General features: G+C 33.0%; 1 protein-coding gene across 1 annotated transcript; it reads right to left on the bottom strand.

Moving 5' to 3' along the window:
* Positions 1-13,360: 13,360 nt before the first annotated feature.
* Positions 13,361-15,369, bottom strand: LOC119832055 (cuticle protein 3-like). Its single transcript, XM_038355651.1, has 4 exons — positions 15,251-15,369; positions 14,813-15,053; positions 14,154-14,381; positions 13,361-13,525 (listed from the first exon to the last, which is right to left on the bottom strand). The coding sequence occupies exons 1-4, from the start codon at positions 15,257-15,259 to the stop codon at positions 13,434-13,436; spliced, it is 570 nt and encodes a 189-aa protein (XP_038211579.1). The 5' UTR covers positions 15,260-15,369; the 3' UTR covers positions 13,361-13,433.
* Positions 15,370-22,729: the final 7,360 nt, after the last annotated feature.

Here is a 22,729-nt window from a genome sequence, read left to right as displayed (position 1 = left end):
AATATTTTACACATTTTGATAAGAATTTAAACTATTATTAGATGGTAGATATAATTTAATTATAATGATATGTGCAATTAAAGTATTTACTATGTATACATTCTATAATACGTTGAGTTTAAACTGCCACATGTGTGCGACTTAAATTTTCATTCATAAAGAATTGATGTGAGGAAAATTTCCCACTTGCTATCACTACTTTATGTTTTTAAATTTCTTATTTCCAAAGCAAAATTGTGTTTCCCTCCAAAGCTTTTATATTATTTTACAACACTAGCATGATATTTGCAAAAATCGTGCATTTAAATTTGACCAAAAAGTTGTTAATTATATCAATATTGTCTCACCCCCAGGCCTAACAATGAAATTTAGAAAACGAACTCTAGCGCAACCTTACAAATATTTTACAGAGATTGCAAGCAAACCCACGCTAAACGCTAGTGTCAAAGGACAGGTGATAGGACCCGCATGCCATATCATCCGTTTCGTAACGTAACAAAGTTCAATGTTAAAGAGCCTACTTTTTCCATTCACTGAGCTCCGTTTGTGTTTATTTCATGCTATAGACTTCCCGTTTCTATATCTGTTGGTTAAGTACAATGGTTAAATGGTAGCGAGTTCAATTCCAATTGAAAATAAGCTTACGCATTGCTATGATAGTTTAACATAAACGAACTCTATAGAAACAAATGAATAGGCCTAAAAGAGTCCTCTTTGAAACGAGAACTTTCCATAATTTTAAGAAGTACAGTTTAAAATATATTCAATCTAAACCTAAATTGACCAATAATGGTGCCCTAAAATTTAGTATGAAGTATGTAAGTAATAAATTTAATATATAAGATGTATTAAAAAAGAGTGTAGACACGTGATAAATTCAGTTCATTTCCTTGAATCTAACTTAATATTCAATGTTATTTATTTCTAAAAACACTGCCACAATAATTATATGCTAAAGACATATTCAATACAATAGATAAAGGGTAACATTTATGATCACTATTAAAAACACAATATAAAAAATTAATCAAAAGTAATCTATTAATAATAACATATGCAACATTACAAATTACTAGCTGCGCCCCGCGGTTTCACCCGCGTAATTCTGTATCCCGTAGGATTAGCGGGATAAAATGTTGCCTATGTGTTATTCCAGTTGTCCAGCTGTCTACGTACCAAATTTCATTGCAATCGGTTCCGTAGTTTTTGCGTGGAAGAGTATCAAACATACACACATCCTTACAAACTTTCGCATTTATAATATTAGTAGGAGGATACTACAAATTAATCACCAATATAAAAATTTGTACAAATCACAAGAGAAGGCATGATAATTCTTATTGTACCGTAATAACTTATATCATATTTAGTTCTCACATTCTAAAAATAGAAGAAAGGTCATTATTTTGCTCAACAGTGATATTTCGGAGTCCACGCCCTAGAGTTCCATTAAGCCATTGCATTAGGTACTGAATATTCATTATTTAGTCGATTTTTTAAGGACAATTAATAGTATATGATAAATTGTTCTAATTTGAAAACAATTAATTTGGATGTGATTTTATAATTCACTAGCGGTCTGCCCCGGCTCTGCCTGTGGTATATCCCACTATATATATATGGTATATGTGACTTAACAAAAACGTTAAAAAAATCTCAACATAATTGGTCTAGCCGTTCTCGAGTTTCACGCTCAGTTTCGCATATGGCGATTCATTTTACTTGTATATATTTGTTTAGTTTAAACCTAAATATATAATAGTACGTACTCATCCTGCATCTACACTAATATTATAAAGAGGAAAACTTTGTTTGGTTTGGTTGTAATGAATAGGCTCAAAAACTGCTGGACCGATTTTAAAAATTCTTTCACCATTCGAAAGCTACGTTATCCACGAGTAACATAGACTATATATGTACCACGGGCGAAGCCGGGGCGAACAGCTAGTCATTAATATAGTGCAGCTGAAACATTAAAATTTTCTGTCGTATCAGGAAATAAGTCATCCTATTTTGATTATTTTATACAAGCTTTAACCCACTGCGTAACTCGCGGGGTACCCCAAATAAAAGTAGCCCATGTGCCAATGTGCTAATCCAGATTATATATATAATAATTTATCTCTATACCTTTCATACAATCCAGAGGAAAAAATTGGCCAATATTGTAAATCAATTCTACTTACTGGGAAAACACTGTTATATAATCCTGTATATAACTTACATTTAAACAAATAAGTTACGATTATTCTAAGTAAAGAGGTATTAGGTAAGTGTTGGTTTATGAGTCTATTTATTTATGAACACTTTATTGTATAATGGACAGATATACATTAAAAAGCAATTACACAAAAATCTTCACTCTGAGTATTGGCGGCCTTATCGCTTTGAAGCGATTTCTACCAGGCATATTAGAATATGAAAAGATTTAATATACTATGTGTATAATAATGAGGAAATGTTTCTTTTATTTATTTTAAAAACAAGTAAGCTGTGAAATTACTGAACTGATTTAAAACTTCATTCACCACTTTATAGGTACACTATACCTAGACTAGCCTATATTTATTTATAATCCCACCACCAATCAGGTCTATTTTATATTACATGTATCACTACATAATATAAAAAAGTCGCTTTCTCTGTCCCTATGTCGCATTGTATGCTTAAATCTTAAAAACTACGTAACAGATTTTAATGGGGGTTTTTTAATAGATAGAGTGATTCAAAAGAAAGGTTTATATGCATAATAGCATCAACTACTCTAAATTAACGCGTGCGAGACCGCGGGCAAAAGCTAGTAAGTAACAGTTAAAATAAACTAACAGTTGAACCTGTTGAGCCTCAATATTTAATTACTTCATTATGATTGATATACATTTCAATAAATCATAATCATATTACCGCAACCAAACACCAATGTACGAACGCAAATCTCTATTGTGTTACGTTAAACAACCTCGGGGGTCAAATGGTTGGGAAAGACAGGTTTCGTGTGACCCGCGATTTATTTTAAACTATTCTAACCAGTTAGACGAAACGGTTTAGTTTTCGTGGTTACTGATACATACTGTGACATTTGATTATGTTTATTCAAGTGTTTTTTTTATATTTCATACACTGCAATGTATAGCTTATAATCTTTAGAAATTAAAAATTTCTGCACCATCGGAAGAGACTAGTTGCCCACAACACAGGGGATCCTAGTGTGGGAACTAGTGTATCTTTATAAAGTGCCAACTATTTATATGCCATTTCTTTTGATTGTATTTGATTGTATTGTTTAAATATGGAATAAAATAAATCATTTAAAAAAAAAAGTAAGTTCGCCCCGGCTTCGCCCGTGGTACATGTATTCAACTTCACAGAGTGACATAGGCTGTCACTCTGTAAAGTTGCAGCTTGACAATGATGAAAGAATTTTTCGAATCGATAGAGCAGTATTTGTGTGAGAACGTGACAAACATACAAATAGTACATAACATATTTGACTATGTTTATTCTTCAATATGAACTATTCCTCCTTCCTTTTCATTAATATTAAAAATATACTACATTTGCACTATGACATAGTATTTAGATACATGCTAATATGCATCCCGTACGTTCCAGTAGTGCTTATGTGCTTTGATAGACTAGTGAATCATATTTACGTTATATGTACTAAGAGTCTCGGTAGGTACGAGATTTTGTTAAATAACTACATAATTAATATACTAATTCACAACATCAATTCATGTTATAAATATATCGTGAAGTGATGAATTATGAAATGTATAATACTCCCATAAAATCAAACACAAATATCCTATGTCATATTTTATATCGTAATCAAATTTATTCCAATACCATCATCAAGGCTTGATTGACAAATTATTATTCGAAAATATACATGTTTTAATGTTTTATATCTATTGGGAGAATCAATTTGTATCGAATTCTGTGAAATTTTAATACATAGAACGCAAAGATGATAAAAGCAGTGGTGGTTCAGTGGTGAGAACCTCGGACATGACAATTGATAAGCCGGGGATCGAGACCGGGCGAGCATGCAGGAAATAAATTGTTTTTACAATTTAATTGCAGGTAAATTGGAGGAAACCGGTGAAAAAAGAAAAGAAAATGTCCGAAAATTAAAAGTTCGACGACATGTGACATCAGCCAACCGGTACGTGGCCAGCGGGGTGGATTATAGCCTAAACCCTCATAGGAGGCCTCTGTCCCAGCAGTGAAATCATATATGGGCTGATGATGATGATGATGAAAGGTGGACGAACTGGCTGAAATTTGGCATGCAGATAGTCACTATGATGTAAATATCTGCTAAGAAAGTATTTTGATAAATTGTACTATCAATAGGATAATATTATGGAAATGGCTAAGATATTGAGCTAATAATAAATTAACCGTGACACAACAACTTCAATACTATGTACTTTCGTTTTTCAATAGGCACTAAGCATATGTTAATTGCATATAGCAATTCAATATGTTTGTGCATTATTATTTCGAGTGCAATATAATTTATGACATGTACACCTATTATCATTAATTAGGTAAGCGTTTAACCTAAAACAATTACTCAATTGAACATTGTAACAATAAGGAAGTGAGGAAAGCGTTTGCAAGAAGTTTGTAAACGCCATATATCATATCTTCTTACAACAAATACGACATGCTATGCCCAATTATTTCAACTAACTCATACACGAACTCAAAAATAACATAACCAGTATTGTTATTAATTTTCACTTAACATTTTTTATTTATTGTCACCTGTCTGTCTGACAATCAAGTTGACATTTATTTTTCGAACTTTCTCAGTCTTGGACTTTTTCTAGTTCCCATGAAATGTCCGGGATATAAACTATCCTATATACTTTCTCTGTACAAAAATTTCATCCACACGTTCCTAAGACTAGCGCGTTCAAGCAAAAATACTCTACAACTCTATATATAGATAACAAACAACTAAACAGAATAGACACAAATGATTATATTATGATTACATATTGGAAAATTACATCAAAAAACTGAATATCTTCTAATACTTAACCGAAATGATGTTTACAAGTAACCTTTAAAAATAATGAAGCACTGCGTTAACCTCATGCATTGTTTAGATGTTAAGGTCGCGTTGGAATATTATAAAAATAAATTCTCACGTTTTCCGTCTGTCTGTGATCATTGATAAGTGAACTTATTTAAACAATCTATCGATTTTCTCATTGCCTTGAGTTCTCACATGCGAAGCATTTTTGTAATTAAATATAAAATGGTTCATTTTATGCAGTTAAAAAATAATAATTCTATTGTCTTTTAAAATATATTCAGCCGATGTGAGTGACTATTAATATATGTTCTCGTCTTAAAGGCTTAATAAGATTAATCAATAATTCTCACATATAATACAAATGAAAGCAGTGGTGGCTCAGTGGTGAGAACCTCGGACTTCAAAATCGATAAGTCGGAGTTCGAGACCGAGCGGAGCGTGCAGGAAATAAATTGATTTTTCAATTTATCTGCACATGTGGATAGCATCACCACAGCTTAAAACGGTAAAGGAAAACATCGTGAGGAAACCGGCATGTCCAAGAATCAAACGTTCGACGACATGTGACATCTGCCAACCCACACTTGGTCAGCGTGGTGGATTATGGCCTGAACCCTCATAGGAGGCCTGTGTCCCAGCAGTGGGAACGTATATGGGCTGATGATGATGATGATGATGATAATACAAATAGAAAGAAAGAAAGAAAAGAAAGAAAGAAACAAACATTTATTAAATTTAATTTTATTTTATTAATTAAAATAGAATAGTGTAGCTTTTACTAGAGATAAGTGTTTCAATTCGGTTCGATTCTAGACAATTGTCTTGATTTAGTCAGTTGCATCTAATTCAAATTCAAAATGCTTTATTGTGATTCACACGTTATAATAAAGATATTACATTATATAAAGTTCTACTGTGATCTGCTAGTGGCCTACATTTGTCAATTTTTACATAAATAATTTATAAATAATCATATATATACATATAGAGCATTATTTTTTTTAATCTAGTCTTTAGTGTTTAGTATAGTCTAACAATATATAAAATCATTAAATGTGCGGATCTGAATAATCATATAATTAATTCACAATCACCACACATCAGTTTCATATTATTGGAAAGAAACTGTCCGTCCATCGGTCGCTTGACGCGATCTAATAATTACATGTATAGGTCAGGATGGACAAATGCCGATGTAAATAGCAAAGATATTTATCCCTTGCTTATAATTTATGGCTCCCGGATATATAAAGATGGACGATGCAGCGCAGACCTTGACTGAAGCCCTTTACAGTCTAGTTACGCTTTTATAGCCACAATAATCCTAGCCTACTAATATTATAAATGCGAAAGTTTGTGAAGATGTATGTGTTTGTTTGTTACTCTTTCACGCAAAGACTACAGAACCGATTGCAATGAAATTTGGTACATAGATAGCTGGAAAACTGGAATAACACATAGGTAACTTTTATCCCGATATTCCTACGGCATATAGATTTACGCGGGTGAAACCGTGGGGCACAGCTTGTGTATACTAATACAACTGAAGAGTTTGTTTGTTTGGTCACAATTAATTACTTTTTATAGTGGATAGTACATTTAAAAGGTTACATAACTTCGTGCTACAAACAATTACGGAACATAAATGGAAAAATTAAATACGAAAAATGTCTTTTGAGAGCAGACGATGTGTTCCTTTATCAGCTGTATTAGTACAACAAGCCATCCGAGGAATTTGACCGTGAGCTTGGTGCAATAGGTAGCCTAACATCGAACCTGACTTCGATCCCAGGAGTCACAAAGAATGTGCTCGGTTTGACAGGAAGTAAAAATAAGATTTACGATAAGATTTAAAAATAAGACGTGGTCTTCTCGCTTAAGCAGCCATCTCTTCCAGACAACCTGGTGGACAGAGAAAACGCAGTATATATTAATGAACAACAGTCTCAAAATGAGACGGCAGAGAATGTCATTTACGACAAATATTTTTAAAGTATGTATTAACTACTATGTACAGTAATGCATACATACAGTGTTATTACTATCATATAAAATAATAATGAGATCATGGGATTAAAATGCAAATCATCATATCAAATTATAAAACTATACAAACAACCTATAGTCTCAAAGGAGCGTCTCTTATAAGTCGTAATTATACTATTAAGGCTTGGTTAAATTGTTTATTAAATTTATATTTCTATCAATGATTGTGTTAACGCTGGATAATTTATCCATTCTAATAAATGTTCATTGTGTAATTTAAAGTTTGCTTGTCTCACAAATTCTGTTAAAAGCATTATTCGAATAACATTATTTGATGATTAGCTTCCTGCACGTGGCTTTGCTTGCGTAATCAGTAGAAGTTTCCATGGAAATGTGATGCTTTATTGAGGTAAATAGTAGACTATGGCTTAAGTCACTGTCTAGCATCACCAGGCACAAAAATCTAATTACAAAATCACTCCAATGTGACGTGAAAGAAAGACAAATAAACAAACACAATTTTACATTTATTATAGTATTTTATAAACTGATTTCCGAATAAAAATATTGCCAAAAGACATCTTAAAGAAATTGAATGCAATAAATACTTTTTAGAGTTTGAGGCTGTTTTATTATATAAAATACTTATAACCTTCACAGTAATTTCCTTTATTCCCCCCATTAATCCTCCAGCGTTATCCCGTATCCAACAAGTGTCAATTCATTAGCACAGGCATATAGCCTCTGTAAAATGTATATGATTATGGGCGTTGCCGATCGCTAACCATCAGGCGACCCACCTGCCACATAAAATAATGTTTTTTAAACCAGAAATTTTTGACTAATTTGATGGAGGTCATCTATTTTTAAATAAATTCAAATTAATTTTTAAATACACTAAACGTTGAAAAATTCGAATTATGATGTTTATTCGGGACTCAAATCCTATTCTAATGTATCAATCAGGACAAGTTAAGCACTTTAATTACGAACTAAATGCATAGACAAGCATTTACAATAATAAATGGCAAACCTTATGTCAAGGAGAGTATGAAAAAAGCTCCTATATTATGATGAATAGCAAATGGGTGTGATGCTATTAATACGATAATGTGCTTTATAAGAATGTCTAATGGTCTGCAGGATAAATCAAGTACATATATTTGAGTTTTATTACTATCTGTATTATTTTGTATTATATTATCTGTGCTCTCTGTAAGTTGTTACCAACGTCTTATAAACGGAAGATGTACTTAATTCGATTGATTTTATTTGGTTTTTTTATTTGATAACTGCGGGTATTTTTGTCCTTTCCTCTCCGTGTGTTGACGTCATCCGTTTGTCTTTAGTAATGCATTTATTCGGTATAATAATATATTTAAAAACCATTAAATTCGTGTGAAGCCTAGAGTATCTACTATGATAGATTAAAGCGAAACGCACGGTATCGAAACACGTATACGTTTTTATTTAATCTAAAAAATCGTAATATATAAATATTACGATTTTTTAGATAGTAATATTACCTAGTAATATTTTAAACGCGAAAATTAATTACTATAAATGGATGTATGTATGGATGTTTGTTAATCTATAAAGGGTAAACTTATCGTATTTTGAGGAAATTTGGTACAGAAATAGATTATAGTCTGGATACTTTTGCATCGGGTGCCACGCGAGCAACACCGCGGTATAGAGCTAGCAGATTATAATTAATCTCAAAAACGAAACCGAAGGTATAAAAGTAATCCAATGCGATTATATAGCTTATATTTTTGCATTAATATCACATGAAACCTTTCAATTAATTTTTTAATAAAATGATTGATTTTAAATAAATTATTATATAATATGATATTTTATATAGCATTTTCTAAATAATAATATGTAACATTGTTGTAGTATGCAGTTCTATGTGTGACGCGCATCTAAACTAAAGTTTACTGTAGTCATAAATTGATTTTAATGCGTATAATTCAGAAATGACCTAACCTTTGCACTACGTGAGTCGTATGATTCAATATTTTATATAAAACAATCTCTTCTGACTCATTATTGAGGGAATATTTGTGTATTAGAATAAATCTGTAATCCTACTAATATTATAAATGCGAAAGCTTGTGAGGATGAGTGTATGTTTGTTACTCTTTCACGCAAAATCTACTAAACCGATTACAATGAAATTTGGTAGGTAGACAGCTGGTCAACTGGAATAACACATAGGCAACTTTCTATCCCAATATTCCTATGGGAGACAGACTTACGCGGATGAAACCGTATACCCGTTCAGGAGTAAATGTGACCCAAGCAAACGAACTTACAAAAATTTTTTTTTCTCATTAAAATATTTACAGCAAGATTGCCAAAATCGATACTATAATATGAAATAAAAAAAGTTGAGAGGTGTCAATGGACACCCGGATGGAACGAAGTTCCTTTCATTTCTATAACAAAGAGAGAGAGACAGACAGACAGAGAAACATGCGCACGTTTTACTATAGCAAACAATGTCGTTAAAACTTTTCGTGAGAATTCTTCCGTCTAGCCCCCTTTCACAACATGCGATAAGGAACTTTGTTCCAGAACTTCATTCTCATATATTTTAGAAAGAATAAATGTATTTTATACATATTGGTATTTACTTACTCACATACCTACTGGAGTTAAAACAAAAATAATTCTTTAACATTCCGAGGGTAGATGGCTGATAGAAGTACTGGTTTTATTTCTAAGTTTTAGACATGTTTAAATCTATGCGGCCATCAAAAGAGTTGGCAAATAAAAATTACTGATGTACAACATAATAATCATCTTGAATTATAATGTCACAGTTAATATTTCCTTAGACAGGTTTATTTTTTTTAAAGTTATTGTAAACACTACATAATTCGTTGGAAGACTTTGTATGTGGTAGTCGAGCACGCTTCGAATTGGGCCAGTTCGCATCGGGGAAGTGTCACACTCCCACAGAAGACCGCCGTGAAATAGGTCTGCTGTGTTTCGTTCGATGAGTGGGGGAGCCGGAAGCCAATATCCTTTTCCCTACCCTTCCCAATCCTTCCCTTTATTCATCTGGTCAATCCTTTCTTAAGTCAGAGAACTATGATCGGTCCGCCGCGCGCGCAGCACTAGAGAATTGAATCGGCGCGTGCTTGTGTCTCTGTCTCTGTCTTTTTAGTAAACAAAATATATTTTCTATAGTTAAAATTTGTGCAATACTTATTTTCATTCAATTCCTTGTTCCTATTGTGCAATTTAATAATATTCATATCAATAAATATTCTACCGAGAAAAAGACGTTGTCACGTAAAATCTTCGCCCGTAAAACCGACTTTACAGGCAACCATTTTTTTTTCTTTTCCAGGCTGAAGTCGGCAATTCATTGTATCGAATTTTATGTTTAGAATAAATCGCGTTTAAAATCTCTTATAAAGTCTTTAAATTTCATCCCGATTAAATACTCGGTTAGGATGAAACATAATTTCATATACATACAAAAAAAACGTTAATTTTTTATATTTTATCGAAACGTGCTATACGGAACCTAACGTGATACACGGAACCCTAAATACCGTTGTACAATACATGACTAATTCTGAATGGGTGTCGGATTCTCGCGATGTGGGATAATATCCTCTCGATTCGTGTCCTTGACTCTGCAAATATTGTTACGTTCCACTTGGTACAAGTTATTTATTTATTAACGGTATTTCGTATGTTCTTACGTTCGATTTTACGTGAGTTACATTTAGAAAAGACTTTTTAACGGGTTTTAAGCGCTATTTTATTTATTATGTTTTTCATTGTGACGTTACCAATACTTTAAAGCGACAGTGGTCAGGTCACGGAAAACTGATATCGAGTATATAAGATGTATATAAAAATCCAGTGTCATGATGTATATTCCCCATGAACTCTTCACCAACTCAACCGATTTTGATAAAATTTGGTCCAACTTAGGATATAGGATAATTTTTGTTTCGATTAATAATCCCAATAATTTATGATCTTAATATTTTTAATTATTACTCAGCCACAGCAAGTGGCCGGGTATGCTAGTAAGATATATAAGTCTCGATGGTCACACAAAAATATCTTTTAATGATATAATGAATAATCAATATAAAGAACAATTATTAAATTTAAAAAGTTCTATATGAACTGAATATCATCAAAGAATAAAAAATGGCGCTATTTTTACAATTTAAAACAAGACCTTGAACGAGTTTTACTTCATTTATCGAAGAATTTCTACAGTTGTTTTATTTTATTTTAAAATTGTACTCAAACATACCTAAACTTCAAATAATAAATACAAAATATGGATAAAATTAATCGTACATTTATCCTTACTTTCTAAGAATTATCTGAGCTGAATACAAATAACTCAATGTCAGTATTGTTAAATATAACTTGAATAAAATTATTTACCATGAGAAAAAGCACTTATAGCACTTCAATGCTATAAAACTAAATATTAAATCATTTTAACATATTTGAAGCACCAAGTGGACGCAACCAGATCGAGAGTGAAGACGACGAGGAATGTCGATTTATATCTATTACAATGGAACAAGTGGGCTGATAGATTCGTAATCACGGCCTTTGTTAGCGTTTACCTTAAAGATGTGTATTATAGATAATCGATAGATTGAAATTTAAACGGTTTTAAATTGCAGTCTATCGCTTATTAATATAAACTAGTTTCCCCCTGTTTCTCACAGAATTTAAGTCTTGTAATAAAATATTCAGTTATTATCAAATATTTATTCTTCCTCTATTAAATTTTTATTTCTTTTGTTGCTTTTTTGTACGACCGCTTTTGTGTGAGTGCTTTAAAGAATTTATTTATTTATCATAGAACAATACTAATATGGCAATATGCCTTTAAATTGCATATAATCGGTCCAAGAAAATAGATCAATTCATCACAGCAAATTCCTTCAACGCTATCCAACACATTTCTCGCTTAATAGTCGCCTGAAGCTTGATAGTATTAATATCAGTTAATCAATTAAGTTCGGTGATCATAATTGTAAGGACAATCTTCCTGAATAGCACTCGAGATCTTTTTTTTTATGTTACAGTCGGCAATGGAGCTGGTGGGACGCCTGATGGTAAGCGCTACCACCGCCCATGAACATTTGGAGAGGCATAAGGTCCATTGCCGACCTTACGCCTCTACAAATGGATTGCCGACTTTTTGGGAAGGGATTAAGAAAGGCTTGGCGATAGGAATAAAGGAAAGGACTGGGAAGGGTAAGGAAAGGATATGGGCCTCCGGCTCCCCCACTCACCGAACGAAACACAGCAGCATGCTATTTCACGCCGGTCTTCTGTAGGGGTGTGGTACTTCCCCGGTGCGAGCTGGCCCAATTCGAAATCGAGATTGTTCGTAATCCTTATATATAAATTCGAAAATAACTGTGTATTGTAACTCATGGCATTAAAGCTGAGCCTGAATCTTTTCACAGCCATTACACACAACAGTAACCTAATTCAGATTTAACTTTTTAAATTGTGTCTGTGTTTATTTTTTTTTATTTATTTATTTATTTATAATAATTAAAACGGTTTTACACCAATAACATTAATTATCAATTTTTACATTATATAACATCTCACTTAAATTTATAAATAATATATATGACACAATTACTATTAAATACATTACATAATTACAATTAATGACATTCAGATACAAGTAACAATATAAAATAAAGAAATTTGATTAGTTGTAGCTTTCGCAGAAGCTCAGACATGCCGATAACAAAGATCCCCATCTATCCGCAAACAGATCACATTCTGGGTTATCCTTCAGGAGAGCATTGAGCGCAGTAAGAGCGCGCGGAATTGGTGATGAAGCTCGGGCTGTCGTGTGAGCTGGCGGTATTGCTAAGAGCTCGTGCCTGCGCCCGCGGCAGTAATTATTAGGGACGAAAAATTTACACACCTCATCACTCAGATCGGTAGCGTCAATTTTCCCACGAAAAATCTTGCAGACGAAAGCTAATTGATTATTACTTCCTTCTGTACAACGTTCAGTGTTTAGCCTGTTTTGCTAGTTATGTGTGTTCTTATATGTGAATAAATGTATGTTTATGTCTATGTCTATCGGTCTGTTCTTTACGCCTAAATCACTGAAGCATTTTGAATAAAATTAGCACAGAAATTGTTCGAAGCTCAGGAGAGGACATCTAGAAAGCCCGTGAGAACAATTTAAAAAAAAATTTTGCCCTTGACTACGGGAGACAAAACCCCAAGTGGAAAACAAACGTACTTTTATAAATTCATCATCAAAAGTCAAATAAAAGAACAGAAAAACAACTATAGGAACATTTATTGCTACATCATCAGCAAAATAAACAACAAATAACAACAAATCCTAAAACAGTTAGTGATGGTACTCGTTCAGCTGCGCAGGCGCATACCCCTCTTGCTGATAGCCCTCGTTATAATACGTTTGGTGCTCATCGCGGTAGTGGCCTGTAACAAATCATAAACAAAATTAATTTGAATGAAATATTAAGAAATTGAAGACTCTCATAATCTCCAAACCAATTAAAATCATTATCGTCATAATATCCAAAAAAATCATGCCAGAATATAAGGTAACACCTTACCAACATTTGTAAAGACAGTTAATACTATAACGCGAATAGATTAAATTGATAGCAACAATGAATTATTTAACACGGATATCTAAACAATAATTTAAATAATTGAACTTGGAGGTTTTGAGGAAACAAGTGATTAAATTATTAAATTTAACTACACGTAACAAGGTTTTAGTAAACGAAATCATAATTCGTAACGGTTCCATGAATTTGATCATCAATGTCACTTCGAAAAATAATATTCACTTTATGCAACAGTATATGTCTGTCCGTCTCTTCTTTACACCTATACCAATAGCCAGATTTGCATAAAGGTAACCCCACCGAGGACGTTATAGTTTTTGATATATCTTAGTTCTGATACTCAGTGTGAGCACTGGAAACCGAAGTAAATGTGTCGGAATATCACAGGAATCCTTCTACGTTATAAAATATTTCCCCAGCAATGTCACCTCATTCATTTATTAATTAAAACTATTAGTACAAGATCCACAAACCATCATCAGCAATCCCGCTGGCTTCATCCCTAGCGTTTTGCTCCAGGCTCTTCAGGATGGCTTCGGGGATGGGGGGTGGCGTGGGGAGGTGAGCTCCCTGCGGTCTGAAGCCGTGCTCGTCAGCTGTGTAGGTGACGGTGTAAGTGTGGCCGTCGTCGCCGGTGTAAGAGAAGGCCCCTTCGGCTTGCGTGCCTTTGGTGACTTGGCCTACTTCTTGGGCTTTGATACCTGAGAATTTTTGGGATATTATAGTATTTATTTTGAAATTATGAGTTCAGTTGGTTATATAAAGTATTATGTTTTTTGGACAATAAATGTCCAGACAAAACTGGGAAGTTAGGTAGATGACGACTTTTACTGATTATAAGATCGTCAAGATTTATATGTAATAAATAACGGGCCATAACGCAAGAATTCTAGCAAATTCACTGATTCAAAATTACTAAAATATCATGTAGAATTTAACTTACACATTTTAGATTTAAGTAATGTGCTCAATAATTCTTTTAATAAAAAGCAAAGAAAACAACATTTATTTTACAGACACTTTTAGATACCAAAAAAAAAATAACTTCGTTCAAATTTAACGGAAACATTAATTAAACTCAATCAAAATTTATACATACAACGAAATTAATATGTGATAATATGATACTCACCATTTTCTGTTTCGTACGCATAATGGTAATTGTGGCCATTATTCTCCGAGTGGTAGCTCAGTATCTTGGCTGTCTTTTCGGCCAATGGCCGCTGGTAGCCGTGCTGTGATTGGTCGGGATAAACCGCGTGCTGTTCCACGCCCTGTGATTGGTAGATTTCCGTGTTGTAGTGCTCTGGTTGGTAGACTTGGGTTGCTGTTGCAGCAGCGGATGCCGCAATGATGGCGGTTATTGATGTAAACTGAAAAATGTTTCGAGATTTTGGTAATAATAAGAGAAAAATAAAATTACAAGTATAACAGATGTTTAGTTAAAATTATATTATGTATGTATGTATTAATTTTTTTATTAATTAATGTTCTACATTTAAAATTCTTAATATTCGTCATGGAATACAAACTGTTATTAAAATGAATTTAAAATGATTTTAAAACTAACCAATTTCATGATAAGTCCGGGTGTACTTGATTAGTTGAAGAGAAAAAAATTTCTTATCCGTCTTTGTACTGAAGTGTTTTTATATACCACTGCGATGAAGTCGCAAATGCTTTGCTACTGGTTACACCACTGTCAGTGCGAACTTGTGTCATTTCGAATTTTTATTTTATTTTTCAATTTGATTTAATAATTTACTTAGGAAACATGTAGTATCTTAAAATGGCAGCCTGCTGGTGGAACGCCTTCTTGGTGCTATGGCTTAGGTGTTATGGTATAACAGGCCATTTATTCCATTTATTTTGGTTTCCTTATTATCTTATACCTTTAAACGAGCAATTCTTGTATGTATATATATATAATTGGAATCTCGGAATCGGTTTCGGGGGCGATAAATCGATCTAGCTAGGAATTTTTTTTAGAAAATGTCATCATTCGTGTTTTATTCGTGTTTTTTTTCCTGACATCTATTGGTGAATAATAATACTATTTTGCTTCGTAGATAGCTGGACAACTGAAATAACACATAGGCACCTTTTTATACCGATATTCCTACGGGATACGGTGACGCAGCACGCTTACGCGGTTTCAACCGCGGGTCACAGCTAGTATAGATATAATAGAATATAATGAGGCCTACGTCCAGCAATGGACAGACAAAGGCTGAGAAGAAGAAGGAGAAGAATAGAATAATAATCCTACTAATATTATAAATGCGAAAGTTTGTAAGATGTGTGTGTGTTTGTCGCTCTTTCACGCAAAAACTACTGTATCCATTGCAATGTAATTTGGTACGTAGATAGTTGGACAACTGGAATAACATATAGGCAATTTTTATCCGGATATTCCTACGGGATACGGACTTACGCGAGTGAAACCGCGGGGCGCAGCTAGTAATAACAAATTAACTATTACGCTTAAGTGTGTTGTTTCTGTTCCTCTTGAATCTATTAAAAACATAAACAATACATGTATATTGCATACACTGTATAAATATTTTAGACATTTTAAATATTATACATAAATTAGCTGAAGTTCAAATCTTACACAGTCCGACACGAGATCGGTTAGGTAATATGAGATAACGAGATGCGCCCGACCACTGAGCAAGTGGAGCGGCCTTGTAGACTTACGAATTATAGACCTCCCACTGTAACTAAAAGTGGGTTGTGGGTTAGTTAAATGATATATTGTACGTCTATTTTTTAATGCCCACTTTCACGACAATTTTCTCTCGGTTTCTTTAATGATTTGATCTGAGTATTTATAATCCCCTTAATTAAGTCTTGTCAATATCCTTCTAATATAAATATCATATTATACATGCGAAAGTTTGTAAGGATGGATGTATGTGTATGTGTACGTCTGTTTGTTACTCTTTCACGCAAAAACAACTGAACCGTAGTAATAAAATAATAGACTGGCAGCGCCCCGCGGTTTCATCCGCGTAAATCTGTGTCCGAAATCTGAAAGAAATTTTTCAAAACGGTCCTGTACTTTCTGAGATTAGCGCGTTCAAACAAACAAACAAACTCTTCAGTTTAATAATATGCTTATAGATATATATTTTAATCCGTCCTCTCTATATCTTATGAACTCTTCTTAAATCTCACTCACACTTTCAAAGACGCCAAAATTCGTACTTCATAATGAGATCAAATGTTCGGAGCTTGTATAATTTGTAAAAGTGTACATACACTTGAAATAATTAACACAGTGACTCAGTGGTTAGCGCCGAGTTTCGTCACAGTGTATTGGGTCAGTTTGATATTTCTTCTATGTTATATGTAACTTAATTACTTTTTTAAGTGTATTAAATTTGATTGCATTTTTCGTTCTGTTAAGTTAACTTAAGTTATTCAATGTAGTATTTTTATATGGATACCAAGAGCTTATAGCTTTAAAGTATCACATTATTTCTTTCTTCCTCATAAAGAGAGAATGAGAGAGAGAAAAACTTAATAGTAGTACTAAAGATGAAATGATAATCAGTTTTTAAAATACTCATAAATATATGAATAAAATGAAAGTATAGGAAAAAATATCATAATACGAAATCACAAATCGTGGTGACAAACAATCAAATAGAAAACCATACATAGTATGAATCAGTACGCAATTAAAAACATCTATCTATCTATCAAACTAAGTACTTACTGCTATAACTGTTGACAATTATCATTGGAACAAGATGAGATTTAATCAAAGATTACAACTAAAATGGACAAATATTAAAAGCTTGTGTGAAAGCTCTTTAACATTGTAATAATTAAAAAACTGCAATTTCATATCCGCCAATAGTCACGTGATGCTGGGGTCACGCGGATGCTGTGTGCTGTACAAATATCTACATTGTAAAAGAATTTATGTAAAGCATCATTATACAATAAAATTTAACTCAGGAATATATAGATACTAGCTGCGCCCCGCGGTTTCACCCGTGTAAGTCCGTATCCCGTAAGAATATCGGGATAAAAAGTTGCCTATATGTTATTCCAGTTGTCCAGCTGTCTACGTACCAAATTTCATTGCAATCGGTTCAGTAGTATTTGCGTGAAAGAGCAACAAACATACACACATCCTTACAAACTTTCGCATTTATAATATTAGTAGGATAGTAGGAAGTAGGATAGCACACATTATAAATGGAGAATGGCTAAACCTAATTGCAATTTTTGCAATATTTAGTACAACACAGCTTTTCATAGCAGCTTTGTAAACAAAATAAAATTCAAAAATTAAAGACATTTTAACGGATTTTAAACGCGATTTATTCATTATATTAACGTCGTGCTAAATAAGATGAATCGATCGCGTTTAAAATCCGTTAAAAAGTCTTTAAAGGTATTAGGTATATTACTCGCGTAAAATAAAACACAAGAAATTAAAATTCCTTTAATTGCGGTGGATAATAATCTTATAATTGTCTTAGATAATTTCAAAGATGCTGTGATTATGACAAGATTTTTATTACATTTTATTTACATAACAATAGCTTTGAGGTTTGAGCTCTTAATTAAAAAAATATTCTTACGTCTTTTGACCTAAATTGAGATAAATGTTTTTGAGAAAGTCATTATTGCATGGGTCAAAACTTAAAATTTTTTAATGAAAACTTTCTTATCTCCGTCTTTCAAGCGAATATCTTAATCATCATTAATATAATCACGGGTGAAACCGCGGGATATAGTTAATCTCCCGCCATACATTCCGTAACATATTATGGAAACATTTCATTTGCGAAGATTTCAACCTGTTATTGATATTTTGAAATTTTATTGTCTTACAAATGTTAGCGCAATGCCTCGATCGTATAATTTATGATACAATGGATTATAGATTAGCAATAATTAGAGACGTATCTTTATTTACTATAATTTATTTATTCTTTATTGTATACATAAACAATACGAAAATGATAATAAAGTAACAATGGATTTTGTCATCAATGGCGGCCTTGTTAAGCCATTTCTTCCAGGCAAGCGACTTTATAAAATTAACAAAAAAATCATTGCCCTTGAATTTACCATGTTCCCCATTTTTGTCAAAATGGGGAACATGGTAAATTCTAATGAAAATTCAACTCAAAACCTATTACTTTTTACAATTTAAACAATGCAAATATTATGGTGAATGGATTTTGATGAATAAGCAGCTGTGGTGCAGTAGTTTTGCACCTAAATCAAGAACAAGAAAATAAGTTGATTTTTCAACTTATCTCAGCGTTGTCCACATCAAAACTGCTTGAAACGGGAAAATATAGACAGGAAACATGTCCAGGAATCAATAATTAGTCGAAATATGACATCTACTAACCCACGCTTGGCCAGCGTGATGAATTGTGGTCTGTACCTTCATAAGGTTAATTATGATATTGAGGTCTTAATTAATTTCGATAGACAATATTATATAGTACGTTTAAGTAATAAAAATTAAAGTCAATTTTCTTATTATATTTAATCATACAAAAATGTCTGAACACAATTGTATAAATTAGTCAAAAGTTAAATTATACTAATTATAATATATAAAATTTATAAATACGAGACACACGACACAACTGCGCCAAACTGATTAAAATGAATTCATATAGTGTAAAATGTAACCCCGAAAGAAAAAGGGTTTTTATATATAAATAATGCAAGTCTCTACACACTCATTACACTGTGCACATTGTACACCCAAACAATGAACAGTCGAACAAGATGCAACAATTTGCTTCGTTAATTGCACAGAATAACACGATGGTACATACAAATTAAATTTAATGAGATTTGGAGCTTTTGTTTACATGAAGTTTTTATAAAACTAGGGAAAGGAATGAAGATTTTTATAGGTGACTAGCTGCGCCCCGCGGTTTCACCCGCGTAAGTCTGTATTCCGTAGGAATATTGGGATAACAAATTGCCTATGTGTTATTCCAGTTGTCCAGCTATCTACGTACCAAATTTCGGTTGTGTAGTTTTTGCATGAAAGAGAAACAAACATACATACATAAACATCTATCAACACAAACTTTCGCTTTTATCATATTAGTAGGATAGGCGGTCGTATCTTTCTCATCCTTCCCAGTACATTCCTTTTTCCCATTGATAATAATTTTCTTATCATTAACCTTTCAAAGGCTAAATGTTGAGAGGTTAGCCCTCTGCAATTGATGGTGATCACTTATCATCACCATCGCCTAACAGCTTAGTTGCCCTCTATGACAATGTGAGTTTATGTAATTTGTGATGAATTCGAAATTTTCTCAGTATGTTATCTCAGTCAGTATTTGCCTTATTATATCTATATTATTAAAGTCGTATTCTTATATATTATATTATAGGAGCTTAGAAACATATATAATTCAAATTTTGTTTTAGATGTAAGTATATTATATTTTAAGTGGTGGCAAATGAAAGTATTTCTATTTCATGTTTTTTTTTATGTTATAGCGGGTAACTGAGCTGGTGGTTCGCCTGATGGTAAACGATCACCACCGCCCATGAACATTCGTAGTGGCTCAAAGAGAATGCGCTGCCCGCTTTTAAGGGATAAGGAAAGGATTGATGACTGGCAAGAAAGATGGACTGGGAAGGGCTAGGAGAAGGAAATAGGCCTCCGGCTCCCCCACTCACCATACGAAACACAATAGCAAGCTATTATTTCGCGCCGGTTTTCTGGGGGTGTGCTACTTCTGGCCCAATGCGCGCCGAAGTATGCTCGACTCCCACAGTAAACTATATTTATAATGCAACTATATTTTACCACATTAAAATATGATATAATCATTTAATGTGATTTATGTAATAACTATGTAGCCATTATGTCATTACTTATGCCATTGTTTATTAGAAAAACGAAACGTGGTGGTTTGTCAAAGATGTCTTCTATCTGGTAATGAAATCACGAATTCAGGCGGATGTGAGATTAAATCTTTACAATAATTAGAGATGAAAAATATCTTACTAATCTGTGGTTTATTGTTATTGTTAGGGAAATTAATCTTCACAGAACTACTGTTAATCAGCCAAGGAATATGTTAATTATAGTTTAAATGAAATACAATATTAAATCTTGGATATTAATATTATAAAGCTGAAGAGTTTGTTTGTTTGAACGCACTAATCTCAGCAAATGGTGCGACATGAAAAATTCTTTCTAATGGTCCGATTTGAAAAATTCCTTCAGTGTTAGATAGCCCATTTATTGAGGAAGGCTATAGGCTATATATGTACCACGGGCGAAGCCGGGGCGGACCGGTACCTATAAAATAATTAAGTGTCCGTTAACCAAATAATACCTGGAAATAGTTATTTTTTACGTTAGATGATTGTGAAAGCCAATAATTGTGTTTTTTCATTATAGTTTGTTGTTTATATTTTAAAACTAGACGCTCATCCCGACTCTGCCTGGGTGTCAAGATTCCTGGTATATCCCAAGTACCCTGTCTGTATACCAAATTTCATCAAAATCCGTTCAGTAGATTCAGTGTGATTGACGGTCAAACATCCAAACAAACAAACTTTCACATTTATAATATTAATGTCATTAGTATGATAGTGTCATAAACTTTCAAAAAAGAAGCCTTGGTTCGAAATTTTATATTGCTTGTAACTAATATATATTTAGTTCAATTTTCCTCTTCAATTAAGCTTTTCTATTCTCCATCTTATAATTAAACAATGATATATTTTCCTTTCTATAGTTGTTTACCTACATTAAACATCAAATCTTTTCTCCCCGGTTCAAAGATCCGAGTATTAGCATAATATTCATCCATAAACGTTAATATAGCATGGCTGTTTATAAAATCCAGTTTTGACATTTAAATAACCGCCATACTTGTATTTTTTAACTATTTATGATATATCAAAATACTTCCCTTATTCCATATTTGTTTAATCCTTCTATGTATACGATTCACCTGATAAAGATAAGCTTATAGATATTTGCATAGCAATATAGATAACAGTACGTTAGTACAAACTTAATTATGGTCCTTCACTCTAGTTTATTGCCTGTGGACATTACCACATAGCTTCTTAAATTCTTTACAGTTTACGGTGCCTGTACAATGATGTTTTCAAAGCAAATCATTTCATAAAATATACACGGTCTCCCTCTGGTGGTACTATGGTTATACTCATTGGTACTTTTTGTTTTACAGACGCTGGTTACAAAAAAAAATACAAATAACAAAATGACGTACGTATTTCTTATTTGATTTTATTGAATTCTATGTTTATATCGCCTTCAAAATTGATAAGTCGGGGTTCGAGACCAGGCGAGCGTGCAGGAAATAAACTAATTTTTCAATTTATCTGCGCATGTGGATAACATCACCACTGCTCGAAATGGTGAAGGATAATATCGTGAGGAAACCGGCATGTTCAAGAATCAAAAGTTCGACGACATGTGACATCTGCCAACCCGCACTTGGCCAGCGTGGTGGATTATGGCCTGAACCCTCATAGGAGGCCTGTGTCCCATCAGCGGGAACACATACGGGCTGATGATTACCCTTCCCTAGCTATCTAGCAAATTTAATTGTATCTGACAAACATTACCCCAATATAACATTTCAATGGAATTTTATATGGGGAATCTTGCACAGATACCCAAGGCCCCCGGAGAAGGCGGCTGGGTTATTTTGGATTCCTACCAACTAAAACCCCACTTGCCTGGTAGAGATCGCTACCTAGCGATAAGGCCGCCTTTTGCTTATTATATATATATATAATGTTGTTCAGCTTTTCTTTCTTTTGTTTTTTATAAGCAATAAAGAATTTCATTTCATTTCATTTCATTTTCATTTCAACCCCACTGTGTTCCATCGAGCCGCTTTAGTCGAGGGGCCACGGGAATATTATATAACAATGGTTATATTATGGATATATTCCTCAGGCACCTATATCAATGAACAATTAAATTTGTAGATGTTTTTATTAAAGCTAAGAAAGGAAGTAAAGTTTATAAGACATAAACAAAATAACTAAA

Source organism: Zerene cesonia, chromosome 14 (genome assembly GCF_012273895.1).
Source record: "Zerene cesonia ecotype Mississippi chromosome 14, Zerene_cesonia_1.1, whole genome shotgun sequence".
Classification (NCBI taxonomy): Eukaryota; Metazoa; Arthropoda; class Insecta; order Lepidoptera; family Pieridae; genus Zerene; species Zerene cesonia.
This window is presented reverse-complemented; position numbering and strand designations above follow the sequence as displayed.

What these genes read in the sequence shown, in the direction of transcription:
- LOC119832055 (XM_038355651.1), bottom strand. An exon ending in TGCGTACGAAACAGAAAATG is followed by an intron (nt 14,382 to 14,812) that starts GTGAGTATCATA and finishes AAAAATTCTCAG; the next exon opens with GTATCAAAGCCCAAGAAGTA. An exon ending in CAGCGGGATTGCTGATGATG is followed by an intron (nt 13,526 to 14,153) that starts GTTTGTGGATCT and finishes GATTTGTTACAG; the next exon opens with GCCACTACCGCGATGAGCAC.